Source organism: Myotis myotis, unplaced genomic scaffold (genome assembly GCF_014108235.1).
Source record: "Myotis myotis isolate mMyoMyo1 unplaced genomic scaffold, mMyoMyo1.p scaffold_m19_p_15, whole genome shotgun sequence".
Taxonomy (NCBI): Eukaryota; Metazoa; Chordata; class Mammalia; order Chiroptera; family Vespertilionidae; genus Myotis; species Myotis myotis.
In genome coordinates this window covers 27,500,574-27,515,906 of record NW_023416319.1, presented here as the reverse complement: position 1 = coordinate 27,515,906, position 15,333 = coordinate 27,500,574, and the positions used below count along the sequence as shown (strand labels likewise).

The window sequence follows — 15,333 nt, the reverse complement described above, 5'->3', positions numbered from 1 at the left end:
ACTCAGGAAATCCGAAAGCTGCCCCCAAAGGCGTCTGTTCAGAAGGGGCCCACAGTTCCTAAGAGTTCCCGAGGCGAATCCTTTCTGTTTTCCTCCTGCACCCAGTCCCAGCTCCAGGCCCTCTCTTAATAGCTCTTAAAGGCTGCCCAACTTCCTCCCCACCCCACCCCCACACAACTGCTGAAATCAATACGCAAGGGAAACAGACAAGGAAGGGGTGCACTGAAAGAGTGGGGGACACTGAGGGTCCTGGATTAGATGGAGACCGACAACAGGACATGCTCTTTAGAAGTGCTGCCACTGAGTCGGACAGTTAAGGGGAGGGGACTAATTTAGGGGTCCCTTGAGCCCCAAACCCAGACACCAAGTGATCTAAGAAGAGGGAAGGGGTAAGAGGTAGGCGGGCATGAAGGCACGCCTAATGGAATATTCAATATCCTGCAAAATGCACTTTGGGCCATGCACTTCCAGAGACTAAAAGCCAGTAATGGGCTTTGGAGTCTGCACTTCCTCTCCCTAATGTCCAGAGGCGCTTTAATGCTGCAGCCAATCGATCAGCCTTCTCCGGTGAAGGCGGCGAGTGGAGTGCAAAAGCTTCCTACTTGTGGCCACAATCAGCCGGGCCGTCTGCACACCACGAACAAGCGACAACAGAACTTTGCACGGGCAGGTTTTGGCTCCTTGAGTTCCCAACAAGAGGAAAGGAAGGAGCCTGGAGGCGCCTGGAGAAATACCACCCCACCCCCTTCACGCTATCTTTTCCAGGGAGAGACTCCAAGAGCAGGCAGACCAGGAAAGGGCATAATCCACCTCGCACCGGGCCGACCAGTAGCCCCAAGCCCGCTCAGGTGCAGGGTCACCTAGCCGCCTCCATACCCAGACCAGCCAAACCAAGATGTGGCCCTTCGGAAAGCGACACAAAGCAAAGAAACATCCAGAAAGTGGGGTTTCTTTGCAGTTTCTTGCTGACATCACAGATGCCTGGAAAGTGACCCTGTGAATAAACCCCCCACCCCCCATCCCCTCCCGGAGGCCGAATCCCCGAAGCCCCCAGAAGTCACTGCCCCGCCTTTGCGCCCTCCCCCTCGGGCTTGGGCTCTGGGGACGTGCAGTCCCTAAACTGAACCCCACCCTGTCCAGTCGGTCGCCCCTCCCCAGGCGGCTCCAGTAGCCCCACTGAGCATGCCCCCGCGGCCTGGGTCTCGGGTCGCCTCGGGGGAAGCTGTCCCGGCCCCAGGATGGTCAGCGGCAGGTCCCAGGGTGGGTGCCCCCACCGCGGCGCGCAAAGGAAAGACAGCCCGACTGCAGCCGGGCGCGGAGGGACCGAGTTCGGGGCGCGGAAAAACTTTCCGTGGTCCTCCTCCCCACCCCCACCCCCACGCCGCCGGGGCGCGTCTCCCGGAGGAGCTCGCCTTTCCCAGCCCAGCGGAGACCAGCGCAGCACGTGATGGGCAGGAATAAAAATAAACACTTCCCATTCCCGGGCGGCGGGGCCACCCCCACTCGGGGCGCAGGAGCGCAGCCCGGCGCGGACCAGCCCCCGCCGCTGCAGCCGGGCCCCGGCCCCGGAGCCTCCACCCGGGACGGCCTCCGGGCCCCCCACCCCGGGGCGGTGGCCTCCGCTCCGGCCGCCGCGCCCCGCGCCTACCTCTCGGATTTGGTGAACTTCCGGAACGCCTGTCGGAGGTCGTGGAAGGACCTGTAGGTTTGAGGCTCCGCCGAGATGCCCTGCGCCCGGGTGGTCCGCGGGCCGATGTGGGTGGAGGGCACGGGCAGCACCGACTGGCATTTGTGGAGCTTCCTCTTGAGCTCCTGAATTTCCTCCTCCTTCTCTGACAGCCGCTTCTCCAGCTCCTTGATCCGCTCCTCCTTGAGCATGAGGATCTTGGCAAAGTCTTCCTCCAGCTCGCTCATTTTCCCCCCCCGGAGCCCCCTGCACAAAACTTTTTCCTGGGGCGGTCGCGGTGGCTGCGCCGACGGCCGGGCGAGGCGAGCGCGGAGCGAGGGAGTGAATGGGCGCCGAGTACTCGCGCGCAGCCCGGCGCTGCCCCTACAGCCGCGCCAGGAGCCGCCGTCTTCGATCCACTTCTGCTGAATGGACTGAAAGCCCCGCACCGAGGGCAGGATGAGAAGTCTAAAGGCGAGGGCGAGGAGAGGCAGAGTGCTAATCCCCAGCCTCCCCGGGGAATCGGTGATTATCTTTCATTGAGAAACCAATTAGAGCTGCCCTTCCTCCCCGGAGACCCCCTCCCTCGTCCCGCTTCCCAATCACTCCGTGAGAACACCACGCGCCACCCCACCGAGAGCCTGGTTTCTGGCTGGGAGGGCTGGACCAGAGAGCCTGATCTCACCCCATCACACAATAATCACTCCATGCTATATGGTACCAAAGGAAGGGGTGGGAGGGGGTGGGGGGGGTAGGGGGAGAGCTTTATGCCACTTGATCCTTGAAATAGCAACAATTACCATGTGATCTGACAGATGACGCAGCGCTTGTAACTGGAGCCTAAAGACTGTGTGTGTGTGTGTGTGTGTGTGTGTGTGTGTGTGTGTGTGTGTGTTCATAAATATTAAACTGCCTTTAGACAATAACCTGCATAAATCTATCTTTGCTTTCACCTTTTTCTCCCCTTCTGCGCTGGATGATAAGGGAGGGTGTGTGTGTGCGTGTTTCTTACTGTGAAGTCCTGTAGCTATGACCCCCACTAATAAGAATGACAGGGCAATAGCAGTTCCAGGTTTTTTTCAGCCCAAAATTTTACTGGAAATAGTGAACTAAGATTGTTGGTGGGGAAGTTGGATGAATATACATATGGTCATGAGCCAAATGTTTACAAGAAAAGAGAAAGGCCATGAGCTAGTTGTAAGTTTCTTAGAATCTGGATTTTATTTTATCTGCTGCAGTTAAAAGTTGTATATAGAGCATCCCAATTACATCACAGCATCGCCATGGCTGTGAAGTACTGGCTCCAGTGCTAAATGCTGGCTCACTCTACCAGCTCCGGGTTGGGGGGAGGGGGAAGGGGGGGACAGGGGAGTTGCTTCTGTAATCCAGATTTCTCCCTCACTTGTGCATCTGTCACCTCACCCTATATCCTAGTAATGAGGTGTTTCTATCCATTTGAGCCTGACTATTTGCTAATTCCCACACTTTCTATTTTTCATATGAATATGTCATAGGGAGCGTTTTTCATAACATCAGTCAGCGTTTAAGAGTTTGGGAATGTGGGAGGAGCATTTCTTCAGGTCATGATCAACAAATTAGTACATTCTTTTAAGAAAAAAAAAATAGATCCAAACTAAGATACCAAATAACTCTCTCTGAAATAGTAACTTTTCTTAAAAAGACAGATCAATGTATGATCACTGACTACTTATAAAGAAAATCTTCCTGCCTTGTCTGAAACACCTCAGTAGAGTAAAAGCAGGTTTATAAATAAATTCCAAATATATATTTTATTCTGGGGATTTGTTACTTACTGTTAGTTTTACTCCTCTGGTTATTTTAAATTAAAAACATTTCAAACCACATCTGAATTTCTTCATCGCACCAGATGCTGAAGACTGGCTTTGTGTACGGGCCATTTGAGAAAGGACTCCTGTCTTGTTGATAGTTACTATTCTGTTGCTTCTATCTATGAACAGTTTAACCTGCTTTAGTCTTTTTAGGAATACTCAAATGAATTGACATTTTAAAATAATACATTAGGAAAACACTTTCATCACATTCAATAATCTAGGCATAGGTTCAACTTTATTTATGGAAGAGATATAAATAGATTTTAAATGATGTTTAGACAGGTTTTTTTTCCAAGTCTTACACTGTCTTAAATGAAGATATTATTAAAGTATGTTTCTCATACTTATTTAAAAAAGAAACATTTAGAGCAAGATTTCACACACGGATATCAAACCCTAAATTTATCCATATCTTCCAAAATTAATCTTTTTTTGAATAAGTCCGTTTTGGCTTCAGTAATGTTAACAACTATGACAGTAAATCTTGCCCATTGGCTTACGAAATAAAGCACAAGAAACACTTGAGAAAAGATGGCTTGGTAGAAGAATAAACCTTGAAGTATGTAAACTCCTAGCATTTTAGAGCGGAAAGAAACTTCGAAGATGATCTAACCCAACATGCTTACACTATAAAGGAGAAAAAATGAGATACTGAAAGGTAAAGTCCAAGATCACCCAAGGGCAGAATCCAAGGTTGCCCATACAGGGTATTTTCCCCACCGCGTGGCTCCTAGCCAGAAACCTGAAAATCTAGGAATTCCAAGATTCTGACAATCTAGCATTCCAAGGAGTGACTTTACCTCCTTGTATGTTGATTTTAAGTCTGCAACAGTGAGTTTCAGCTGTCAAAACCAAAGTATTTATGAGTCCTCGGTGGTGTGTGTGTGTGTGTGTGTGTGTGTGTGTGTGTGTGTGTGTGTGTGTGTTTTCCTTAAAGGAGAAGGTCGCCATCTAGTGCCCTTGGAGAAATTCGCTAAATAAAAATCCTAATCACAAAGAAATGAGGTAATGTCCTTAAATACCTGTAAGTCTTTTCCTGTTCCATATTTGAGAGACATAAAAAAAATATGCACAATTTTGTGTCACAGCAAAACATTCTTAACGATGAGAAAACTTAAATCTTTTAGCCCCTGGATAATGACGACAGTGATGGTAAACATTTACTGAGTGTTTAATATGTGCCAGCACAGGGCTAAATCCTTTATGTGACTAAATCATTTTAATACCCACAGTGACGCTATAAAGTAAATATTATTATTCATTCCCATTTTACAGATGGAGAAATTTATGCTTAGCAAGATTAGGTAACTTTTAAAAGTGTCCAGGTTTGACCCAGGCTGTCTTAATCCCCCTTGTAGCACTGCTTCTATCTGAAATGCATTCCAATGTCCCCTTCTCTGTCAGCCCAGGACACGCAAACTAAATGCTCTTTGTTAATGAGGACACACTAAATGTAAATTTCCATATAAACCCAGATCGGTTGCTAAGACTCTGGCTTCTCAATAACAAATATCTTTCCGAAGGTGCTTTCCATATAATACTGTTTTATTGTGATAATAATACATTTCATATATAATTCAATTTTTTAAAAATGTACGTGTAGCTTCAGGTGTTATGATGGTGCTTTGCCTCTACCCCGTCCCCCCACCCCCCAAAAAGGAACACTTTTTAAAGAACCTGAAATCTTACAGATGTGAGTAGGGGATTGCTGCTCTTTAATCCAGGCCAGTGTCATAAAAAACATTTTTTAAGATAATAAAACTGACTAAAAGTCAGTCTGCTTTTATTATTGCCATATGCCAGGATTCTAAACAATGCAGTGGTCAGACACTCCTCGCCCCAAAAGAATTTTATTGGTCTCAGTTCAAGCAGTTGCTGCATTTACGGTTGAGCAGGTAGACCCCTCCCGTCACCCTACTTCTGGGACAAAACTGACGTTAGTGCATGTTACAAGGATCCAGAGCAAAAACAAAAATTAAAACATCATCTGCAGATGGGCAGGGAGGAAAGATTTAAACTATCTATCTGTTTCCAATAACTTAGATGCAAACATTTTCTTACAAAAATGACAGTAAGTGTGGAAAACAGTATGCAATACATTTTCCATCAAGGGATGCAATTGTGAAAAAAGAGTACTGGACTTGGAAGCAAAAGATGTATAATTATGTCTCAAATCTGTTACTTCCCTGGCTGTGTACTCTTGGGCAAATCCCTAAACTTCTCTAGTATTCACCTTCCTTATCTGTAAAATGGGGAGTGGGAGTCACCCAGGGTCTAATTCGTCTTCTTACTGTCAATGATTCTATAGAATTCCGCTTCCCCTGTGACTCACATGTTGAAATTGTCAGTCTCTTCTTACAGATAAGACTCATTGATGAACTTCAGATGAGTTTAAAATGTTGAGTTAAGATGGAGTCTGGTTGGTTCTATAAAGATTATAGTGTACTTTCGGATTAATAGAAGCTTGGAGCATTTTCAGTTAATTCGACATCATACTAGATGTGGCCTGCACATTGCTGCCTAGATCATATTCTTGTGACCACAAAGTGTGGTCACACCTTGGGCAAGGTAAAGCTCTAAGTCCTGAGATACACCCATGTCTATGTTAACCACCATGAACATGGCAAGTGAAATTAAAGTTGCCTTAATTAAACTTCAGAATGAGTCTGTTTCCATTTACTTAAGTTATTTAATCAATCAGATTTATGTATTTTCTAAAATATGCCCCCAAAAGTAAAACACACATAAATGATTTTTCTATTAGTGTAACTGGAGTTCTTTGTCATGATGCAGCAAGATCATTGCCTTTTATAATGTTTTTTATAATGTTTTTGTGATCTCTATCTACAGGTTTGGGAAAAAAGGTTCTTCCCAGAAACTCTAAAAAATAAAATAAGAGATGATAGCACTTAAATATTGAAGAAACCAAATTCTGCAGTATCTGAAGAACCTTTGATGTGGAATCCGGAGACAGAGATGCTATGAGATGTCGCAAAATATCCTACCTCACGGAACGGAGCCTCACTTTTCCCAAACAGAAAATGTAGATATGAATATTAAATTCTCTTACACCTGGGTCTTTAAGTCTAAAACGAAGTAAGATGAAAACAAGATGTTATTTAAATGTGACCCTACATAAATAAATGTAAATAAAATGGCTATGCCCCCCCCCCTCCCCAGCTTTGATTCTTGACAGAAAAGTAGCCCAGCAGGGGGCAGAGTGGACAGTCTTGGTGGTGGTGGTGGTGGTAATATTCATGCACACACACCTCCAGTTATTCAAACACCAGTCAATGCACTGCTGTGAAATGATTTTGCAGGTGTAATTAAAGTCCCAAGTGAGTCTGAGACTTTAAGATAAAAGCCATCTGTGGACTTTCAAGATAAAATCATCAGGGGAACTTTTACAAGGGAGTGGTCTCTATGTGGAGACCAGGATGTTAAGTCTGAGAGGAATCTGACTTGAGGGAGATTCCCTATTGCTGCATTTGAGAACAGAAAAACAGAAGGGGCCACATGACAAGAAATGCAGGTGGAATGTAGGTGCTGCAAGGAGCCGCTAACAGCCAGCAATGCAAGAGGGACCTCCATCCTACAACCATAAGAACTGAGTCTTGTTACAACCATGAGGGAGTGAAAGAGGACCCTGAGCTCCTGATGAGAAGACAGCTTGATTGACATCTTGACTTCAACCTTATATGACCTTGACAGAGGGTCCAGCCATGCTGTGCCCAGACTTATTCCCAGAACTGTGAGATAACAAATAAGTGTAGTTTTAAGGCTCTAAGTTTGTGATAATTTGTTAGACAACCTGATAAAACTAATGAATTATTCAACTACCATTTTAAAAAGTGTTCATTGCCCTGGCTGCTATCTCGCAGTGGTTAGACTCATGCACCAAAGTGTCAGGGGTCAGGGGTTGGATTCCTGGTCAAGGGCATATACCTGGGTTGCAGCTTTAATCCCAGCCCCACTTGGATCAACCAATCGACGTGTCTCTCTCTCACATTGCTGTTTTTCTTTCTTTCTCTCTCCCTCCCTCCCTCTAAAAAAAACAATGGGAAAAATATCCTCGGGTGAAGATTAACAAAACAAACAAACAAAAAATGTCCATTAAAATACCAGAAATATTTTACCACTCTCAGAGCCTGACTTTAGAAGAGTCATTTTTAGTGAAACTGGGTTAGTGCCGTTCAAATGTATACTTGGAGACATAAAAAGTTGTTATAAATTGCTTAAAGCAAGCACACTGATGACAGTTAAAATAGTCTTCTAAGCATGGAAAACTCTCTTCCATAAAAGATACATATATTTAAAGTGTATCTTAATATGATTGAAATATAAATCCTCCTGACCATAGGTTCTAGGGAGGATTAGAACCATTCATGAGTTTAAATTACTACAGAATAGAAATGGTACTGTAGTTTACCTGGTGTGGTGAACTAGCTGTGTGACCTTGGGCAAAGTAGGTCATCTGCTGAGCCTGAGGTTTCTCATCTGCAAAATAGCAATTCTTTTGTCATATTATGTGGTTTTGATAACGTGTTTGGCTCTGGGAATACATTTAAATAGTCTTGGAATTTTATTCATTAATTGGATATTTCCACAGTCACCCATGGAAATGAAGTGTCCCTATATCCCACTGTCTTGCAGATTCAGGAAATAATCAAATATTTGAGAAGCGGGGTGGGGAAGGAACACAAATCCTCTTCTGAGTTCAGCTTTTTATTTGATTTGACTTGAGTTTGGGGGTTGATTTTTAATGTGAGAGAAACTGGACTCATCTATTTGGAACATCTTTTTATAAATTAATATAAAATTTTGAAAATAGATACAAGGAATTCAAAGAACACAAGAGGATTTACGATGCCAGGTAAGTCTCCCTCTCATCCCCATTCCCCAGTTACCCAGGCCCATTTTGTGGAGCCAACCATTCATAGTACCATTAATTGTGTAAGCCTCATTAAATATTATAGTCATATATAACCATATCTATGTACAAATACACATTTTCACACAAATTTGACACAAAAGACTTAATATCTGGTTTGGCTGTCAACCTATTCCCTGACTCAGTGCTATGATTTCCTGACTCCCAGACCATTAGTCCAATGTAACGTGATATAAGTGTTCCCTTTTGTGCTAAAATGCTTAGTAACAAGGAGGCAAGACTGCATTTAAAGAGCCTGTGCCCTCCTTTATAAACATTGTCTACAGTTCTTCTTTAAAAAATGTGGCATTTGTTGTTTTAGTGAATATTTCAATAACTTCACAATGGTCTGATGGTTCGAGAGACGCTGAACATCATCACCAATGTGTGTGTTTTTGAGGGTATGATAAGATCATCTCTGGTCCTAATTCGCACCACCTGCTTTCTGGTGATAGACACATTCATCTGTGTGTATCTCAGGTTACTTCACATTTACAGTTCCCACGTAAAACAGCCAACAAACCACTCCTAGGCAGAAGCAGCTCTGTTGGGACAGTCCCTCAACCCTATTTATCACGATGTTTTTGGTCTCTAATCAAGACTGCATCGTTAGCTCAATAGTTCATTTACTATCTCTGATTCAATGAGGACGCATTCATTTGGAAATTATTTTCTCAAAATGTCTAGTCATGTATTAGAAAAACAAATTATAGCTTGTGTTTGTATCTGTAAAAAAGTAGTTCCACTGAACCTCCGGTATTCCAAGAGGAATGAAAACTCCCATAGTTACAGGTAACATCTAGTGCCATCCTGATTCCATTTTCCCATCCATGTTACACAGGGCTCCATTTTAGCAGCCCTAATAAAACTGGGCAGGTGGAAGAAATACTCAAAACTTTCCCACAATAATTTTAAATAATTGCATTAGTTACAATGAAAAGTCTATCTTTGCACTGAAAAGAGCTTTGGCTCAGCAGAATTCTTGCCTTTCCACAGCATCCCTTTCAGGCACCAGCAGTCTGCAGAGAGCAAAGAGGCGGCAGAAAGACAGAGGATATTGAACTAAGAAGACACAGTACCCTCCACCCTTCATTCAAGACTTCATCTAATAATGGGAGGTCATTTTACAATGCACCAGCAAGCAGACATTACTCAGACTGTGGCTAAAATCATCAGTAAGAAACTCTGCCAGGAATGCCTTCGTGTAACATGAGGTGGTGTTGGAGTGAGTGTGTGTGTGTGTGTGTGTGTGTGTGTGTGTGTGTGTTTCTGTCACAGTACTTTCCTTCTAAATCATTTTCTCTAGTTGGGGAATGCACTTAATAAAAACAAGCTCTTCCTTTAAATAAGTCTCCATTCTAAACATTTGGATATTTTAATTGTAAGAACAGAAATGGAGTGATATTAAGAACAAATGAGACTGAGTCTTATGCTATGTGAAATAATCCAGTCAGACAAAGTACCATATTATTTCACTTATATGTGGGGTCTAATAAACAAAATAAACTAACAAAAAAAAATGGAAACAAACTCATACATACAGGGAACAGATTGACAGCTGTCAGAGGGGAGGGGTTTGGGGGTCTGGGTGAAAAAGGTGAAGGGATTAAGAAAGAAATTAAACCTCATAGACACAGACAATAGTATGGTGATTACCATAGGGAAAGGGGGTGGGAGGAGGTAGAAGAAGGTAAAGCGGGATAAATAGTGATTGAGGGAGACTTGACTTGGGGTGGTGAACATACAATGCAATATACAGATGATGTATTATAGAATTGTACACCTGAAACCTATGTAATTTTATTAACCAGTGTCACCTCAATAAATTCATTTTTAAAAATATGAAATGCCACAGGTGGGCATTGGACTGTAGCACATTGTTATCAATCAGGTGGGTATGACACTCTATGGCATCATGATCAATCAGGAGCAACAACATCCTCCCCTCCATGGCCACACTGATTTACCTTTGGTGCAAATGTCAAATTAGCATTCTAGGAAAGATGCAGGAGAACAGCCATTTACATCAGGAATCTTTTTTAGTAAGATATTTTGGATCTGGTATTCTTCCTTTGAAAGGAAAATTAAAAATAAATGTTTGTGCAACCTGAGCAGATGTACTAGGTTTCATTCATTCAACAAATATTTTTGCTTACTTTTCTATAGGTTCCAGGCACTCTTCTACACACTGAGAGGGTCTGTGTGTGTGTGTGTGTGTGTGTGTGTGTGTGTGAGAGAGAGAGATAAAGTTGCTTAGAATTAAGCTAAAATTACCAAACAACCAATTTGATGTGTCCACTTTGTTGAAACCAAAGGATTAATTTGCCAAATTAAAGAATTAGTTGATTTTTTATAGTTTCTTATTTACCAAAACATTATTTAAGGAGAGATCTTTTTGAATAGCATATGTACTAGTATCATCCCTTTGAATGGATTATTCTATGAACATGTCCTTGAAAGCCATACGTATTTGTTTGGTCAGGGTATCACAAGCTGGTGTGGTTCCTCACTTCTCGGCCATTCTTGTCTAATAGAGTTTCAAATAACTGAATTGGGAACTCCAGTCATCATACTGCGCCTTATGCTTTCTTTGATTTCAAGTTAATTATAAAAGAACAGAACCAACGAAGAATTAATGAGTCATTCACACTGAACTTAAACCTGAGATTTATCATTCAATGACTAGATGTGACATTTAATATTTCCTCAAACTCCATTCAGAAAAATGGAACAATGTTATCAAGCATAGCCTAAACCTGTTTCTCATTTCCTTAAGCTATCCTTTTAAAGATTTTTTTAAACAGTATTTCCGGTTCTATATTTTCTAAACATTTGATTGATGCTGAAATGATATTCAATATGTGGTATGTAATCTTCCTACCACAAATAAACACTTTTATTTTAAATCAAAATGAATAACACATGATATCCACAGAGATTTGATAAAGACATCTTTTTGTCATCATTGATGGAAAAAAAAGTAGAGGTTATTTAATCAGTTAGTGTTTTTGGTAATGTAGCTTCAGATTTAATAACATAGCTTAGCAGATGGTACTTGAAACTTTTGATTATTTAGTAGTGAGAAAAGGTATATGACTCCTCTGAAAATTAGAGTTTAGATTGTATTTGCAATCAGTTCCAGTTAAAGCGAAATAAATATAGAACCAATTATAAAAATGTCCATAATGGGAAATTTAATACATCAGTGAGTGCTTGGTTTTATAGCTATAGATGGTCTAACTTTTAAAGTAAAATAAAATATTCTGTCATGTTTGATTATTACTATTATAATATTAATATAGTATCTGTATACTCATTGGACACTTGGAAGGCTTCATACTAAGTTCCTTATACACATTAAATTAGTATATACTTAGAGTTCCTCAAATGTTATTCCCTTAGCTCTGGTGACATTGGGCAAGTTCTATATCCTCTTAATCTCAATTTCTTGATGTGTAAACTGGGGATAATAGTAGCACTTTCATCATTGGGTGATTATTAAAATTATATGTTAGTAGTGATACTATTAAGAACAATAGTTTGGCATAGTATTTAATTTAAATAATAATATTTAATGTTCCCATCTAATTTCTAAGTAAAACCATTGTTTTATAGTAAGGCTTTTCTGAAAAATTATCTGAATACTATAAGCATATCATTTCATTACTATGCATTATCATTTTAAATCTGTGTTTCTATGGTAGTTTAGTACAAGAGTCCCCATAAAAATTCTGTTCCCAGATCCATGCCTTTGGGAAATCTCCCATGTACTCGGGGCTTAACCGTGTGACTTGCTTTGGCCAATGGGACAACAGCAAATGTGACACAGACTGAGACTTGAGTAGTTCTCAACCCTCTCTGGCTGCTCCTGGGAACACTGTGACTGTCACCATGAGAAGGAGCCCAGTCTAGCCTGCTTGATGATAAGTGGGACATGACCTGGTTACCTCCACTGTCCCTGCCAACAGCCAGACATGTGAGTGAGATCATCAGCCCTCGCTGATGGCAAATATGCATGAGCATAGCCAACAGAACCAGGAAAAGAGGCCCTTCCCAGAAGAACTGAGTCCAAAATGCTGACCCACAGAATCATGAAGGAATCAAATGATTGTTGCTTTAAGCCACTCATTGTGTGGTGGTTACACAGAAAAGTTAACTGATACAGTCCCCCTGAGCAGCATACATAAGGATAAAAAAATCATAACTCAGAAGGTCGCTAAGTTCTAAATTCATACTTCTAACTGAAAATACTGACATTTTAATAAAACATTGCCAATACCAATGAGTAATTCAACTAATAAACTGAAACCAGTCCATTTGGTTTTACATGGTAAACAATGGACTATGGGATGATATGGAAAGGTAGGATCCTCCTCGCCACACAACAATGGAAGACAAACTTGACCTTCTGTACTAACTCCAATCAAATAAATGATGGTGACTTTCAGTGTTGTGTTTAGAGATTCTGAGACCATGTCTAGTTTCATAGGGGGTGGGAAGTGCATGCTGGTCATGCCTTTGCAAGTCTTGCCGCACTTGAACTATGGGTGTGCATAAAAGAGACTCATTATATACTTGCATTGACCATCTCTCTTCAGAGCTCACAGTTCAGGCTTTTTTTTTTCCCACTTATTGGCACCTTCTTAAATGATTTGGTTCAGGTTGTAAAGCTATCGTGCAAATATGCTGTATAATTGTCCTCACTGGAAAGACAGACTTTGTTTTGAAGAATGCAACCAAGGATATGCTGAAGCAGTGTACTGGCTCTCCCGCCCCTGCCCCCACCAATCTAATTCCACTAGAACAGCTGGACAGGCCACTGCAAAAGCAATGGTTATCGTCACAAGAATTAAAACCAGGGAGAAGGTTCCTGATGAAGCTTGCTGATTTCTGTTTGTTCTCTCAGAACACATTGCCTGGGAGATGTTTACACACTCACCAGGGCGCCAATGCAAGAGAATGAGCACGAGAGAGAACTGAAGAAACACAAAATGAAACCTGGCCTGTTTATCTTGGATCTCTTAGGTTGGACAGTCTGTTCAATGCTTCTCTGTCTCTGGCTCTATTTTTATTCATCAGTTTATGTTGTTCATTATATTCCACAAATGAGTGAGATCTTGTGATATTTATCTTTCTCTGACTGGCTTATTTCACTTAGCATAATGCTCTCCAGGTCTATCCATGCTGTTGCTAATGGTAAGAGTTCTTTCTTTTTTACAGCAGTGTAGTATTCCATTGTATAGATGTACTACTATTTTTTAATTCACTCATCTGCTGATGGGCAGTTAGGCTAATGTAAACTGTGCTGCTATGAACATAAGGGTGCATATATTCTGATTGGTGTTTATGATTTCTTGGGATATATTCCATACTGTTTTCCACAGTGGCTGCACCAGTCTGCATTCCCACCAGCAGTGCATGAGGGTTCCTTTTTCTCCACATCCTCGCCAGCACTTGCCCCTTGTTGATTTGTTGATGATGGACATTCTGACAGGTGTGAGATGGAATATCATTGTCGTTTTGATTTGCATCTCTCGTATGATTAGTAACTTTGAGCATGTTTTCATATACCTATTGGCATTTTGTATGTCCACTTTTGAAAAGTGTCTATTTAAGTCCTTTGCCCATTTTTTGATTGGATTGTTTATCTTCCTTTTATTAAGATGTATGAGTTCTCTATAAATTTTGGAGATTAGGGCCTTTTCAGACATAACATTGACAAATATGTTCTCCCAAGCAGTGGGCTTTCATGTTGTTTTGTTGATGGTTTCTTTTGCTGTGCAGGAGCTTTTTATTTTGATGTGATCCCATTTGTTTATTTTCTCCTTGGTTTCCATTGCCGTAGGAGCTGTATCGGTAAAGATATTGCTAGGTCATATGTCTAATATTTTGCTGCCTATGGATTCTTCTAAGATTTTTATGGTTTCCTGTCTTATATTTAAGTCCTTTATCCATTTTGAGTTTATTTTTGTGTACGGTGTAAGTTGATGGTCTAGTTTCATTTTTTGCATGTATCTGTCCAATTTTCCCAACACCATTTATTGAAGAGACTCTTACCATTCACAACAGGATGGACGTGGAGAGCACTATGTTATGCGAAATAAGCCAGTTGGAGAAATATAAATATCACATGATCTCACTCATTTATGGAATATAATGAATAACATAAACTAATGAACAAAAATAGATCCAGAGACAGAGAAACATCCAACTTCAGCAGGAAGACGAGGCGTGGGGGGAGGGGGAGAGATGTAAGAGATCAACCAAAGAACTTGAATGCATGCATATAAGCATAACCAATGGACACAGACACTAGGGGGCATGTACTGGGGGTTGGGGTGGCCAGGGAGAGGTTAATGGGGGGGAAAGGAGACATATGTAATACTATATGTAATACTTGAAACAATAAAGTTTTTTTAAAGGAAAAGAAAAAAACGTTTTTAAGTAGCGGTGCTATCCAATAGAATTTTCTGCAATGATAGAAAAGTTTGTGTGCCATCTAATGTGGCAGCTACCAACTCAGACACATGTGACTACTAAGCACTTAAAGTACGCCTACTGGAACCAAGGAACTGACTTTTGATATTATTGAATTTTAGTTTAAATTTAAATATATGTAGCCACATGAGGCTAGTGGGTACCATACTAATAGTACAGACCCCAACCTAGGACCAATCAGGATCTCTAGTTGCTATGGCCCAGGCATTGTTTTTTGTTGTTGTTGTTGTTGTTATTGTGTGTGGTTTTTCAAATTATGGGAAGCTAAACTTTTCTTTAATGTTTCAGTTTTAATTTTAAAAAATAAGAAAGACATTGTATATTAGGAATGAAACCTAATCTCATTTCACTGATAAAAGTCTGGATAATCTAGTTACTTATTCAAA

At 41.4% G+C, this 15,333-nt stretch overlaps 1 protein-coding gene and 1 long non-coding RNA gene across 2 annotated transcripts in view; one reads left to right on the top strand and one right to left on the bottom strand.

Moving 5' to 3' along the window:
• PRKG1 (protein kinase cGMP-dependent 1) overlaps positions 1 to 2,366 on the bottom strand; it is a 1,061,913-nt gene extending 1,059,547 nt beyond the window's left edge. The window contains exon 1 of the mRNA XM_036336760.1: positions 1,649 to 2,366. Coding sequence (XP_036192653.1) covers positions 1,649 to 1,914 — 266 coding nt within the window. The 5' untranslated portion in view covers positions 1,915 to 2,366. The remainder of the gene's footprint in view (positions 1 to 1,648) is intronic.
• LOC118670013 lies at positions 2,064 to 9,978 on the top strand. Its single transcript, XR_004972198.1, has 3 exons — positions 2,064 to 2,191; positions 6,370 to 8,392; positions 9,446 to 9,978. It is a non-coding gene; the product is annotated as an uncharacterized LOC118670013 (long non-coding RNA).
• Positions 9,979 to 15,333: the final 5,355 nt, after the last annotated feature.